Source organism: Colletes gigas, unplaced genomic scaffold (genome assembly GCF_013123115.1).
Source record: "Colletes gigas isolate AHSC1104 unplaced genomic scaffold, ASM1312311v1 Colletes_gigas_Sc00006, whole genome shotgun sequence".
Lineage (NCBI taxonomy): Eukaryota > Metazoa > Arthropoda > Insecta > Hymenoptera > Colletidae > Colletes > Colletes gigas.
This window is the reverse complement of record NW_025106635.1, coordinates 87,503-102,671: the sequence shown is the minus strand read 5'-3', so window position 1 is coordinate 102,671 and position 15,169 is coordinate 87,503. Positions and strand designations below refer to the sequence as shown.

General features: G+C 36.8%; 3 protein-coding genes across 5 annotated transcripts; 1 reads left to right on the top strand and 2 right to left on the bottom strand.

Moving 5' to 3' along the window:
* Nucleotides 1–74: 74 nt before the first annotated feature.
* On the bottom strand, nucleotides 75–3,086 carry LOC122395715 (hsp70-binding protein 1). 2 transcript variants are annotated; one of them, XM_043393512.1, is made up of 8 exons: nucleotides 3,030–3,086; nucleotides 2,756–2,892; nucleotides 2,593–2,665; nucleotides 2,293–2,442; nucleotides 1,964–2,204; nucleotides 1,373–1,775; nucleotides 1,055–1,292; nucleotides 75–987 (listed from the first exon to the last, which is right to left on the bottom strand). In XM_043393512.1, exons 4-8 carry the CDS (start codon nucleotides 2,334–2,336, stop codon nucleotides 777–779), a joined length of 1,137 nt encoding a protein of 378 aa, XP_043249447.1. In that variant the 5' UTR covers nucleotides 2,337–2,442; nucleotides 2,593–2,665; nucleotides 2,756–2,892; nucleotides 3,030–3,086; the 3' UTR covers nucleotides 75–776. The 2 variants fall into 2 exon arrangements, with proteins under 2 accessions (XP_043249447.1, XP_043249448.1); XM_043393513.1 differs by lacking the exons at nucleotides 2,593–2,665; nucleotides 2,756–2,892; nucleotides 3,030–3,086 and adding an exon at nucleotides 2,913–2,961 and having other exon boundaries at nucleotides 2,293–2,432.
* A 405-nt stretch (nucleotides 3,087–3,491) lies between these two features.
* LOC122395579 (DNA-directed RNA polymerase II subunit RPB9) lies at nucleotides 3,492–7,415 on the bottom strand. Of its 2 annotated transcripts, none has more exons than XM_043393265.1 (5): nucleotides 7,391–7,415; nucleotides 4,650–4,761; nucleotides 4,069–4,268; nucleotides 3,917–3,990; nucleotides 3,492–3,767 (listed from the first exon to the last, which is right to left on the bottom strand). In XM_043393265.1, the coding sequence occupies exons 3-5, from the start codon at nucleotides 4,195–4,197 to the stop codon at nucleotides 3,578–3,580; spliced, it is 393 nt and encodes a 130-aa protein (XP_043249200.1). In that variant the 5' UTR covers nucleotides 4,198–4,268; nucleotides 4,650–4,761; nucleotides 7,391–7,415; the 3' UTR covers nucleotides 3,492–3,577. The 2 variants fall into 2 exon arrangements, with proteins under 2 accessions (XP_043249200.1, XP_043249199.1); XM_043393264.1 differs by lacking the exon at nucleotides 7,391–7,415 and adding an exon at nucleotides 5,254–5,453.
* On the top strand, nucleotides 6,069–9,181 carry LOC122395577 (broad-complex core protein isoforms 1/2/3/4/5-like). The gene is made up of 4 exons (XM_043393262.1): nucleotides 6,069–6,171; nucleotides 7,339–7,739; nucleotides 7,822–8,278; nucleotides 8,519–9,181. The coding sequence occupies exons 2-4, from the start codon at nucleotides 7,365–7,367 to the stop codon at nucleotides 8,794–8,796; spliced, it is 1,110 nt and encodes a 369-aa protein (XP_043249197.1). The 5' UTR covers nucleotides 6,069–6,171; nucleotides 7,339–7,364; the 3' UTR covers nucleotides 8,797–9,181.
* The last annotated feature ends 5,988 nt before the right edge of the window (nucleotides 9,182–15,169 follow it).

Sequence of the window (15,169 nt, the reverse complement as noted above, 5' to 3'; positions counted from 1 at the left end):
CTGCCCGAAGTAATTTCGGACCGGTTCGTGAGAGTCGAGAGAGAAAGGGTGACATTTGCCTTCTCGCTCCCACACAACTGAAATCCGACCTCCCGTCAACGGCATACGATTTGGATTCTCGACTCTGCCCAGGCATTTTTACTTTCCGACCTATGTAGGCGCACATAAGCAAAGTACCCATAATGAAAAAAGTGTCTCTAAATGAGTTGTCTAACAATGACAGATGAACATTCCAACATGCATGAAATCAACTAACTTTCACTGTAGATAATTATTTCTAACTTCCTAAATTTCTTTAGATTTACTTGGATTTTTTTTTTTTGATACCTAGATTGAGTAGGGTGTGACAAGAATTGAACACAAGAAAACACATTAATCTAGAAATATAATTTCAATAAAGAAAAAGAGAAAATGGTAATACCAGGATTTGTTATTGCATCAAAAGCTCCCTATTCTACAAAATTCCAATTACCAGCTTCTTTCATGTTTTGCTGTACAGAAAATCCAACGGCAAAAAAATTATAATCGGTAACGCGGGTATCATGTTAGACACGTTGAATATGTATACTCGTTAAAGAGAAGAGGAGATTTCTTTGTTTCTGGAATTTGGATGGATGACTTTTTTGCATTTTTTCTACACAAAATGTAAATACCAATTAATTTATGAAGCTTATACAGGATGTTTCATTTAAATTGACTCGATTGAATATTTTCAAAGCTATCGATGATATTAAAAATATTAGAGAAATGTTTGACAGTATTGTTATAAACTTGAATTATCTTTCCTGATTTGTATCTTGTTCGGGAAAGACTTTCCTCAACACCCGATAACATGTATCTATTTGATCAGAATTCTCCTCTTGTTGTAAATCTTCTATACAATGATCTAATGTGGATTGCAGGTAAAGTTCCGGACGTCTACATTCTTTCAAGGCAGGGTGAAAATCGTCATTGGTTAAGCCATCGAGAATATTCAACAGTTGATCTCTGAAACAACAAATAATACTTTTTTATATTTCGATCCATTGCATGGAACAGAATGAGACATATGTACCTAATTTCTGGAAGTAGACCATCTGTAGCTAGCAAACCAGTTGCTTGTTCAACTAAACCCATATTCACCAAAGTAAGTTTTAAATCGTTCATGTTTTCCTTGTTACAAAGAGAACATAAAAAAAAAGCGGATTTAATTTGTAGTTTTTTCACTGGACTTTGCATAGCTCTCAAAAGAACAGAATAACCGTCATTTATATCCATGTATTTTAAGGATACGAGATGCCCACGAACTATACCTATATACGATACACAAGTTACAGATCTTATAAACTATAGATAATTAGAAATCTTCCAAGAGTGAAAAGTATCTACTTACAAGATATAGCGTACAGAGCTTTGATTCTGGCAGCTTCTGCCGGATCTGTGTCTATCATTGTCAACAATATTGGAAACAGATCAGTTTCCAAAAGTTTTTCTTGACAAAAGGGATTATTTTGAGCTAATTCGGCTATTACATCTGCAGTTCTCCATCTGATGCTACTATGCGGAGAATTTAAACATGGACCAAATATAGAAAAGCCTCCTATTTTATAAAAGTCATTAGCAATATCTGTATTATCTACATAATCTGCAATGCTCTCCAAAGCAATTTCATATTGCGATGTATCATCGTCTGGCCCAAGGTCAACAACATTCGATAAAATTTTAATGTTTTTTTGCAATTCCTCTGTCACGTTACAAGATAACGAGGAGAACATATTTTCCAGAAATTGTCGTTTCTGTAAATATGTATCGATTATGATAAAAAAATATACAAGGATACACAGGAGGATAAAAGAAAGGGGTTCATAACTTTTAGGTATTTTTTGCTTTTGTTCGACAAATACCATCTATCGTAAAAGTTATACACTCTTTACTTTTATCATGCTGTATATAGAAAGTGCCCGATCGTAGCAGCGATATTTACTTCTTTGTCCATTGGATTAAAAGTAGTAGCATTGGCGGAACCTTGAGAATCGCTCGTTTCCATAGCAAACCGAAGTAGTCCCTGTAAATTTCTTGGCTGTCTAGGTTGGTTCGGTATTGGTACAAGTGCTTGCATTTCGGTATTGTTTGCGTTTCTAGGTCCTTCGATCGATAATGGTCTCGCGCTGCTGCTTGCACGCGATTGTTCCTCTGTTCTGTCCCGTGTGTCCAAACGTCGAGAGCTGAAATAATTTTGTAAATATATAACTTGGAATTAATCTCAATTGTCAATAATGGCAAGTCCCCAGATTGTAAACAAGTTTCTCGTACCTTTCCATTCTTTTTGCAACTTTTGTAGTAAGCGATGCACCCATTAATCAGATAAACCTTCCTCAAGCAAACGTACACCCGATGCGATAACAAAAATGCATTATGGAATTCGACCCGTATTCACCATCAACTTCTATTACCTGATCCGTTCTTTTCGAAATAAGAAAATTAATGGTAAAAAATTATGATACGTCGAAGAATAAGTAAAGAAAAATTAGCGATTAGTGACGTAAACGACTTCTCTTCACACGCGTACGTACATACGTACATACATACATACTTACTTACTTACTTACGTACCTATAACCTTCAAATAAGCGATAGGTGTAACACACAGCAATTGATTATGGACGGAATCGTTAACGGAAATCAACTACAACAAATTTATATTTACACAATAAGCATTTAAACGGCGAAGAAAGAAAAGTATTTTACTTTTAACCATTTCAATACTACATATTACCCGCGATTTCGTCAGCATTTAAACTTTTCCTGGCAATAGTTTCCTTAGGTGAAGTTTGTTCTGTGTATCGAAGATCAGTATGCAACAAAACAGTCTTTAAATTTAAATTCCAACAAACTATGTCACAAATGTTTTTCCTGTGAAAACAAGTATGTACATATATGTAAAATTTAGATTTTATAGTTGGTGTTCCTGGCAATCCCTTTCGACAGGCATTTTACGATATTATCATTATTATATTATGTTAGTTGAAATTAGTATACTTTGGACATACGTTTAAAATTTCATCGAAAAGCCTCCAGTCATTTTTCTATGACGCAATAGTAACAAACGGACAAACACAACTACGGTTTATTTATAATTGTTTCCCCCCATTTAGGGTAGGTTCGACGATAAATAGTTTATTTTGTTGTTGCCTAATATAGTATACACAAAACAGAATAATGGTAATTTATGGAAAATTTGTTTAGTGAACTTTTAAATAACGCGAAACGTACAAACAACAAACGAATGAATAGAGAAAAGATTCGAAAAACGGTTAATTCGGTTTAGGCACCGTAAAGTATGCATAACGGTAAAAATCTCTGAAAAATTTGATGATTATAAAATTACAATATTATTTACATAGATCTAAATTTTTGAACTTTAATATCTTATTATGTAGCCATATTGTGTTATTATAATAATTGCTAAAGAACCGAAATGTGTATATAAAAATATTCATATTTTATTGCGCTTCTCCTTTCGTTATGGTACATTTTTTCTTTATTTTATTTGAAATCTATACGATTTAAAAAAAATGTGTCAACTGCTTTTCAAGGTTTATTCCGTCCACCTATGAGAACAATGCTGATTAGTACACACATAATATAACCTCATTTCCTCTTCCGCTCGTCTGGTCTGTGCTTGAAAAAATACCGCTTCTCTATGGTTACACTTTGGACAAGGATGTTCTTCGGTTCTTGGTAGAGTAGGATCTGATATAACGTCTGCTACAATGTGCGTTAATTCGCTGAAATCATAACGACGAAAACAATGATAAATGCTAATTTCGCATTGCTAAGGTCTATTCGCGCAAGCTCTCAAAATGAGAATGCTGTAAACTCTCTTTCTTATATTTAAATCTATATAGATATGTTTTTACGTGTCGTGTGCACTTACTCGATTTCGTGCATAATCTTGTTTACATAAATGCAATTGCTGTCAGCTAGCTGCTTGAAATCACAATTTCTGCACTGAAACGAATATTAGAGTATTAGAGAATATTCAAGATTATGGTTAAATTTAAAGTATAAATGATATACTATACTTACAGCGTACATCAATACTTTGTTTTCTTTATCTTCTTTGGGATATAACATGTTATTGCATTCTTGACAAAATCTGATCCCAACGAAACCTGGTCCATCGTCGTGCGTATCGTATCCAGTTATTTTCGACATACTTGACACGTGTGTTAGTTTTGTTTCTTATTTACAACGTTCAACAAATTTTTAATGGTTTTTCGAGTGTTCTGTAGGTAATAACAGAAATAGGTAGGAAAACCGTCGACAAATCAGTTCTGTTAGCTTAACTTAAATCAGATTTTTCCAATCGTAAGTCGTAGGTCGTAACCTGTCGCTTCTAACAACACCGCGGCGAACGAACACGCACAAATACACAATTTATAATCACTCGTGATGGGAAAAATAATGTGCTACGACTGGCGCGGGAAGCAATGCTACCAGACGGAACGTGTGCAAATTTTCTCATTAAATGATTATTTTTTACTTGTAAAATTACGTGAAACATTACTATGATTTATATAAAATAAGCATATAAAGAAAAAGGTAAAGCAGGAAAGGAATAAGAAGAATAATACTTGGGAACTTTAAATATTTTTGACAGATCTTACCTGTCTGTCGCTAGCATGCGTGAAAGCCCGCCAAAACAGTCGATTGGTTTCCATAACGTTGAATATGTACGTTACTGTTTTCATCGTGCATGCGTGAAAAAGCCCGACTCATCTGGCAACATCATAGTATAGTCACTCACTAGTGCCGCTATCTGGCAAAGAATATTTAGTCGACGGACTGGATAATCGGTAATTTATCCAAATGTGAGAAAATCGACCGTAAACTAATTATGGTGGAAAAATGAAATTAACAAAATTGTAATTCTGTCGCCACTAGCTGCGAATTATATAAAACCAGTAAACTTTATGTACTACTTGTGCATGCAAAAAGATTATATATATATATGCAATGAAATATTTTAATTTTTAACATGCTTTAACTACACAGTTATATAGACGCGTGTCGGAACGAACTGTCTTTTAAGATAGTTATTTAAGCTTGAGAAGGTTTAAAAGGTTGAAACGAAATATTCGAAAGTTCAATGAAAAGAGGTCTGATAAACTTTCCATGTCCATTTTTTCGAGACAAACGTTAATAGAAGGTTAAGACTAACTTAACCTTTGTCCGTTCGACTTAAAGATAAAGTGAATGTAAATAAATTACCTCACGTGCTTCTAATACGTCCACTGTGTCAACATCACCTAGCCAAATAAGGATATTTTGTTACATGTATAGCAGCAAGTTGACGTAATGTCAGAACAAGACAAAAATTCGACAAATGGTCGAAAAACTACTTCCATTAAAAAATTGTTGCAAGAGTTTATGACTGTATTTTTTTATATACATACTAATAATTTGTGTAAAAAAGTTATTCGGTGAACATTCCCCTGGCAATAAGCACTTGTCGCAATCATACGATTCTATTTACACGCAGTCTATCTTTATTGTTGAACGAATAACGGTTAAAATTTTTGGTACGTTTACATGAAAACTGAGAAAAGGATTTCCTGTTATAATCGTTGTGCGTGTACTTTCACTGCATTTTGCTAAAAAGTCGGTAAGGGAATGAGAAAGATAAAGATATAAATGGAAAAGGTATAAATTTGTCGAAAATTATTGTTCTTTGTTTCCAATTAAATCCGGTGGAAACTATGAATGGGGTTGTGGTTGTCGTTAGTTTTATCATGTGAAGGAAAAAAATGAAAATTTTTGTAAAACGTTGAAGAATCAAAGTATTTTATTTATTTATTTATTTATTTATTTATTTATTTGATCAGAATTGGAAAATGTGAAGTGAATTGTGGGTTTGCGGTTTGTAATAATAGAGATTTGTATAGATAACAGTTGGGTATAGATGGAAGGGTTTTTGGTATGGAATCGGGGAGTTTAACGTTCGTAAGAGTTTTCAGGAAAGACAAGAGGTGCGCTAGTGTTCACTAAGCTACCCCCAGCCTTACTACCCCCACCCTTCCGTTTGAGCTCCCCTAGCTAGTGCAAATCTCGGCGGATGAATGTTTTCTTAAGGGATTCTTCCCGAAAGCGACGCGAAAATCTAAGAGGAGTCGACGGAGCTGAATATTCGTAAGTGAAATGATTTATCGTAAAATTTGTGCTATCATTCTATTCCCGGAATCTTGAAGTTTGTAGGATTCGGTTTCGTAAAGTAAGAAGAAAGAGCAAACTTGTGTTCAAGGCGTTCCTGGGGGGTGATGGCATTCACGCCGACAGCGTCTCCCACAAAGATTTCACCATTTTTCTATTGACAAAAAAATTTTATACATCTCCGCGTATATCGAATATTTTTTGGTTAACCTGTCGGCTGGTACGCTTTGAACACGTGATTACGATAAACGCCGCGTAACTAGAGTTTGTATTCGAACTTTTTTATCGAAGAATTCACTTAAACATTACGTACGACAGATTTGTTTTGTTGCACGTTCGCTCTTCTATAATGCTATGAAATTCTTTTCAAGTCTTTTTCGTGTTAATTTTTTGCGTTGTAATCGCACTTAACTAGGATGAAATTACCAATTTCTCTATACAATTAATGTATCTCCACGCGTACTCGAATGCGTATCGTTAATACTAAATTTTCGTAGACAACACAGCCATATTGTATATTATTTTATACGAATTTGATATTCGTTTCTTCAATCGAGTTTCATTTTTCCATTTAATTAGAATTTTTTTACCATTCTGTTTATTGCTTAATATCATTATTCTTGAATGATTTCTGTCATTATTTCTCTCTGCTTTCTTGGAATATTACCTCGAATGGAACCAGAAACCTTTTGTTTGTCGATAGATGACAGTTTAACACGGTAGTTGGATCCGTGCATTTAGCATTCCTTTGTTGCATGGAAATTTAAATGTACATATTATAAAATTTTTATGGAAGATAATTTTCTAACGGTAACAAGCATTGTCAGTTTAACGACCAGTTAATCGTATATGAAAAAAGTAGAGAGTTTGGTAGTGCATTAAAATTATACATAAAGAATGGTTTCTACCATATTTTAGCTATCGCGCGAACCAACTTGTACCACGAATCTATTACTCGGCGGTAGAATAAAAATATTTGGGTGGGTGGTAACGAATGAAATTTAATCTTATACGCGGTGCACGTACAATCGATAGTTTTATCGGCACCAGGTGGTCGCCGTGACTTGGCTTTTCTTATTTGATCGTTTAAAACTAGATATTTTATTGTGGCTAAAATCTAATGGAACTATGTATTGATATTGACAGGAAAATTGTTCTAAAACGATACTATTATGGAAAGTGGAAGTATCTTACATACCCCGGGTAATTATCCTGGCGGGGATCGGCAGCAGTTTTGCGTTTCCTGGAATTCTCATCAATCAAATATGCACAGCGCGTTTCCAAAACTTTTAAGTTCAGAACAATTCGTCGATGTCACTTTGGCATGCGACGGAGGGTCAATAAAGTGTCACAAAGTGGTATTGTCGGCTTGTAGCGATTATTTGGAACGTTTATTACTAGAAATACCATGCACCCATCCTATTATCTTTTTGAGAGACATGAGAATGTGGGAACTTCAAGCTTTGGTGGAATTTATGTATCGTGGAGAAGTATACGTGGAGCAACAGCAACTGGGTAAACTAATGCAGGCTGCCGAAGTATTGCAGGTACGAAATAAATGATTGTTCCGAATCAGAGAGAAGACGAGTTTAATTTTAATTAATCGTTACAAAACAACTTGATTGCCAGATCCGTGGTTTGTCCACCCAAGGAAACGATAACTCATTAAGCGAAAGTAGCTCACAGCAGTGCGACTCTAATACTCCGGTTACCCCGTCGACAACTTCGCAACAGGATAAGCCCTCTTTCATATGCGAGGAAACTCAGTCGGACGATGGTGGTTCAAATACTAATTTTCTCGAGGCTACGACGATTGCTGCATCTAGCACGGCAAGCGCTCCATCGCACAGCGCAACGCCTGTTTCGCAAAATCCGAACTCTTCAAATTTTATGGAGCACAGCGAAGCATTGCAACATTTGGAAAAAGCACTTAGCGCTTGCGAAGCAACTTTAACCGAAACTCAGGGCATGGTTAAGATGGAACCGGACGAGCAATTTACTCAACAACAGGGTGTCAAGCCATACTCGATCAGTATGGTACCAAGCAGTAATTGTAACCCTAGTAGTCCATTTCCTGCAATCGAAGGTAAGAAACAAAACGGGGTCGAGGTTGGGTAAAAAAATGCGAGACGAACGAAATTGGAAAATATTTGTTTCGAGTATAAAGTAGAAATTTCCTCTATTATTTGTCTACTTTAGACAAGAGACATAGAACATGATTCCATCGGACATGATTCGAACGATATAAATTCCATGAATGAAACCGGGTAAGAATCGAACAAGTGGAAACGATTTGTTGATCGGTGGTTGTGCGTTTCGTTTCCAGGTTACCAGAGACGGCAAAGACGTTCGGAAGAAGAATTGAAACAAGCTTCGGATATGGTGGCACGCGGTATGACGTTTCAAGTTGCTTCGGAAAAGTACAAAATTCCGATAAGTACGATTCGATTCTATATGGTTAGAAAAGGTATATTGCAAAGGCGAAAACGCGGTCGCGGTTCAAGTAATCTTGGCATGAACAGTCAACCGGGAAGTCCCGCGAGTCCACCATATCATATGATGAATTATCGTTTGCCAGAGAGCCTAAACTCCAGCCTACCGTAGTGCTGTACGAGGGATAGCGAGTTTTTAGACTTGAGTTGAATCGAACAAATTTTTTATTGCCGTATCGGAGCTGTTCCAGACTGTCATTCTTCCCATCCTTATCGACTCGCACCGAGTTATCCGCTTTTCGTTGGATCATTCACAACTCGCGAAACACGCATATCCACTGCGAGTGCGTTTTCGCTGCTCTATTGTACTCTATATACATTTATTGCATTTACAGAAGATAGTAATTTAATAGAAAATAATTGACAATGTGTACGTATCGTACACGATAGACACGATATTTTAGTCTCGAACAGCTCGGCTCCGTGTATATAAGCGCCATACGCTAACTTTCGAACGCAGCATCGAGACGAACAGAGAAGAGCAGAGAAGAAAAGAGAGAGAGAGAGAGAGAGAGAGAGAGAGAGAGAGAGAGAGAGAGTACGAACAGAATCTCACAATGTTTTGAGATTATTGCTCGACGTCGAGAGAATTGAATTTCTTTTTTATTCCGTTATTTCATTTTAAACGAGTAACATTGGATTAATTTTCGTTTCATTTCTTTTCTATCGCGACATGGTGTGTGTGTGCGGGGGCAGAAAAGAGAAAAGGCAACAAGTGTCGATGCGGCGCTCGAATGTCACTCGTACGGTTCAGTTTTGGGCCGTGTTCCGTTCTTCTACTTAGTGACACATACACCTTGCGTACATGGATAGCGTGAGAGGTATTTTTTTGAGTCCTATACACAGATTGCTACAACAGATTTACATAACACGGTTCATAGAGAAGATTGAACGCGTCACGCGAAGCATATTTTTACGACCGCTCGAAAATCTTTTGATAATGCGTATCCGTAGGGTAGGTTCTTTTTTATTACGTCGTATATGTGTATATATATATATATATATATATACACACACACATATATATGTATGTATGCACGTATGTATGTGTATATATATAGACAGACACATAGACCCACACAAATATGTGCCACCAACGTCTACTTACTAAACAAAATGAAAAAAGAAAAAATAAAACCGCATTACATATACACATTTGCGCGCGCGCGCGCAAACACACAACGTACAAGTACACACCACGCGCACGCGCACGCACACGTACACATATGCATAGCATGGACATAGACATAGACATAGACATAGACATAGACATAGACATAGACATAGACATAGACATAGACATAGACATAGACATAGACATAGGACATAACATGACATAGACATAGACATAGACATAGACATAGACATAGACATAGACATAGACATAGACATAGACATAGACATAGACATAGACATAGACATAGACATAGACATAGACAGACCAGTATAACGTGTATGTATTTGTTAAGTTACTCGTTCGATGAACCCGTGGTATAATCTATAATCAATCCAGAATTTCGAGTATCAATTTTTGGTCTTTCCTTATGAAACTCGAATAGAATGTATTACGCCGTGTGCAGATTTGTTTATTTTTATTCAACGGGAAATTGACGGAAACGACAGAATTGAAATTTGCGGTCGAAATACTTATGATAACTACGTTGAAATCGTAGGCTTGGTCCGCGAATGAATATTAATCACTACGTTCAAGACTGGTAACACGCGATTGATCCGCAATCGCGTTGAATCTTATATTATACTGTAAATCTGGATCTGTTACACAGAGGATTACTTTGTCGTGTAAAGTGTCTTCTATCTGCCTTTATTATGTGTGTGTGTCTATATATTTATCCATACATGTATATACACACACATATACGCGTCTGTATGTGCGTGCGTATACAGACGAGTATGCGAGTATGTAAGTAAGTTATCGATGCGTATACACGCACATATTTCAATATGCACCGTGTAGTACAGTAATCCTTGCGTGTATCCCACTGAGTCGGATTCACTTGTTTCCATATATATATATATATATATATATATATAATAAATTCGTAAAAGGTAGCAATTTTTTTGTCCAGTTCTAAAGCTCTTTTTTTTTTCTCTCTCGAGCTGAGATCAGGGATCGCGCGAGTGAACGGGACGTAACGTCAGCTAGATAGACTAAGAAGGAATGAGTCTCTGCGGTCGACAGTCGAGAGCGGTAAGACTTGGGCGCATGACGAGTTACCCAGTAACGAAACTTTGAATTTCTATATTTTTCGTTGCATCTTTAGGAAATTATTGACAAGGTTTACCCCCCCCCTCCTCAATGGAAGTGAGTCGAAACACGAACTTGAATCGATTTTAAAATTATACGTAATAGGAAGTTTTTCCGAAACGTTTCGAATAACGTATAATTAAAACACGTTGGAAATAAGTTAAATTTAAAATAGAATTTTCATTGTAGAGGAAAACCAATCCGTCGATAATATCGTAAATGGGAAATATAATGATAAATCTAAAAATAATCATTTTCAATAATGGATAAAAATTGTAGATCGCGTATGTTGGGTGGTGGTGGTGGTGGTTAGGTTGAATAAAGAAAAAGAGCGTAGGGGATGATTCCCGTTGCCGAGCATGGGTAAAAATTGGTGATATACAAACGAGGATTACTGTATACGAATATGTATACATATATCGGTAACTCGAGACTCTATAATACCCGACTCGCCATATTCGACGACATTCGACAACATTCGACACTCGACACTCGACACTCGACATTCGACATTCGACTATTCGACATTCGACACTCGCCACTCGCCACTCGATATTCGAAGAGCCGGTGCTCGTTAAAAAACTGACAATTTAGCTTGATCAAAGACTATGCCGGAAAGAAACGGTCAAGACACACACGTAACGTAATGCTTTTTACATGCTAGTTACATAGAAAGAACATTTATAATCGATCGTATAAATTCACCAGTTTTCATAAAAGCTATGAAATACGGGGTTCGGTAATTTTATGAATACTGGATCTGCCTTTTTGAAAGATTATATGATTAGATATTGAGATGAACGGCGCATATACACCAGCGCGCGTACTTACGTGTAGTATATTTATACGCGCGCGCATACACACGAACACACACACGCACACAAACACAAACACAGAAATGTAACGTAATCGTACAGTGTATTGCCTTTGTTAAATAGCATTCGGATAAAGCCATATTTTTCCATGCAATGCAATAAACCAGCAAAACAAATTACCGTAATCGTGAAACAGCCTAAAATAGGAGAGTGCCAGATAAAAAAAAAAAAAAAAAAAAAAAAAACCCAAAAAAAAAAAAAACAAAAGAATGGAAAAAAGGAGAAGAGTAATGGACGTAATCGATGTAAACCGTTGTACAGACGATGTCCTACCATTTATAAGGTATCTGCCTTTTATTCTGGCCTCGTGATAAATCCTGACTTTATTTGTACTTGACAATATACAGGATACCGTGTAAAAGAATGACTAAATTAGGTTAGGAAACTTAATGAACTTTTGATTTCTCGCGGTACACAGTGAGTCTAAAAATTCCACCTCGTTCGCGCGAATTCGCATCGCAGCAGACAGATTAGAACAGTTGACTCACGGACGTGTTTCCTGATTCTCCATTTAATCCGTGTAAGATCGCATAGATCGTACAAATATCCTTTGCTATGCGGTTTTCTTACTTTCCCTTTGTTCCTTTTCGGTCATTTATCTCCCGTCTCCTTACTGCGTTGTTGACCGTTTTTCACATTTCTTTCTTTGCCCTGATCCCATTTACGTCTGCCTTCCAATTTTCTGCTAATCATTTATCGTATTCGTCGTTTGGTCGTCGAGAGATTTTGCAAGCAAGTTGAGAGAGAGAGAGAGAGAGAGAAAGAGAGCGCGAAAGAGAGAGAGAGAAAGATAAAGAAAAAGAAAAAAATCATAAACGAACGAGCGTTGCGCGTGCAGTTAGAATTTTGCCGAAATAACGAATAAAGCGACGAGAGGTAATTTTTTCACCGGTGTACAGCGTTGTTGCTTGAAAATTCGTATCGCGCGAATCATCGTTCAAAGAGTTCCAGTTGACAAAGGTTTTATACAGATCTATTAAAAACCAGTATTTCAAACCAATGAAGAATAATTAGTTTTCTAATAATAACGATACATTTTACGTGAACTTAGTACAGTGCTTAAGTCAGTAATGCTCAGCGTATGTAACAATATTTTTAGTGGAAATCCGTGTCATACTCACGTGAATTATAATGCCCTTAAAATATGTAACTAAATAACAATCAAAGAAGCATGGACGACACTTGACGACTATTATTACTATAGCCGTTTTCTTAGGAATACGTAGATCGTAGCCATTTCGAGGCAGTTTATGTTATATTTAATTAGGTTATCGCTTCGGACTACACTTTTAAAGCGGTATTATTATTTGTAGATAGAATTTGCGACTATACCTATTACGATGATCGATCGATCACTATAATTAAGATTTCTTTTTACAGTTACCGAGATCAAATCTATTCTGCGAATAGCAGGGAACACGATCGATCGGTTCTAATGTTTTATCCACTCTGCGACGTGGCTTTTGTCTTTTGTCTTTTCTAATATTTTTCTGATTCCTTTTTTTTTTTATTCTCAAACAGAATCTATAAAATTGAACAATTTTACTTGAACGTATTCTGGCATTGTGCATTCGTTTCACGCTTATGTATAAAATGTTTCATTTTTGTATGATAAAATATAATGCTTGCGAGAGAGAGAGAGAGGGAGAGAGTGTGTGTGTGTGTGTCCGTGTGTCCGTGTGTCCGTGTGTCCGTGTGTCCGTGTGTCCGTGTGCGCGCGCGCGTGAACGAGTGGGTGCATGAATGTGTAACGATAGTAGAAGAGAGCGGAAAAAATTGATTCATACTACATATATTCATATATGACGGTTTTGGTCGATCTTTTTCGTACCAAAGTAATCGACCGATCGATCCGGTTCCTTGTTCGGGTTAGAATCGTGGAGAACGTTCTATAGATATTTTTCGACGAAATCAGAAACCTATGAAAAGTCCAATTTTCTATAAACGTAGGTTCCTTAAGACTAACAAATTGAACGTGACCGTTAAGAGGCGGTTGCGTGTACTTACGTACGAACTATGTAATATCGTCTCGAGCGAGAGCCGTCTTTCGATAGACGTGTTTGATACGAATGATATTAAAAGGAGGAGCCGCGACGAGCGTCTTTCCGCTCGAAAGACGGCACCATTTGATGCGATAGACGTCGGAAATGTACGCACGATCAACATACGCATATACGCGTCGCAGGTAGATGGATAAATTAACAGTTAGCATCAGATATAGGTAAATAATATGATGTCCTGCGAAGCCCTGCATGGTGTTGTTCGGTTGAACCGCGATAATGCGACGCACGCACGCACGCACGCACGCAGGAAAGGAAAAATAATGTATCGAATTGTATTTATTTTTCTTATTACGATCTGTTTGTACGATTATTTGTCACGGCACCGAAAGGATAAAGACGCGCAGAACGTGAAAGGTATAGGTAAACGGCGGGCGGCGGGCGGCGGGCGTCGAGCGTCGTTGTTTCAGCGATTACCGATCGAATTTCGAGAGGAAGCTTACGATAATATCCAGAGTATAGGTCGATTTACTTGCGCGAGATGATTCGGTAATCAACGTCACAGCAGCAACAGTAACGCGTTCGATGTTTCTTCGAGTCGCAACATATATGCACTTATGTACAGAATTTTTCGTAGGTTGCGAAGATTTCCATTGAAAACTCTGCACTTGTCGGCTTCGTGAAATTAAAGTATTGTTGTTTGATTTACGTATAAGCTGTACGTTAAGAAAAAAAAAAATTGCTTATAATTTTAGGGTCGTGTAACGTGTGTTAGCGAAGCATGCTTCTAAGTAGAAAGATAGGACAATGCTATAACAATAATTATTATTATAATTAAAGTGAATTAAGAGTATAAGGCATTTATTAAGTGCAAAGTATTTCTTAATAAAAGTACTTCCAAAAACAGGAACGCGTTTGATTCTTTTAAAAAACCAGTTTGGTTTATCCTTGTCATCGTCGATGCGTACGTGCGATCACATGAAAAAGTATACAATAATAAATAAAGATATTTCAATTTGATCGAATAATGATCCGTGTATATTTATCAATGAAATACTACCAGTACTAGTAAAAAAAATATAAAAATAAAGATGATTATGTTAGCATAGTATATGTATGTATGTATATGTAGAACGTAAGCCGAGAGTGAATCACGAGAGGGGCGAGATTCTCGTATTCTGGATTCGCAGTTGATTCAGACGCGCAAGAAACTTTAGTCGATTGTGTCCGCGTAGGCGGAATTCGCATGCGGCGCTTCGCCGGTAAACGATTGCATCTTTTCAAGCCATTGGATCAAAAGTCCATTGTTGCGCAGCGATTTTTAAGCAAATTGGGAATACAAAG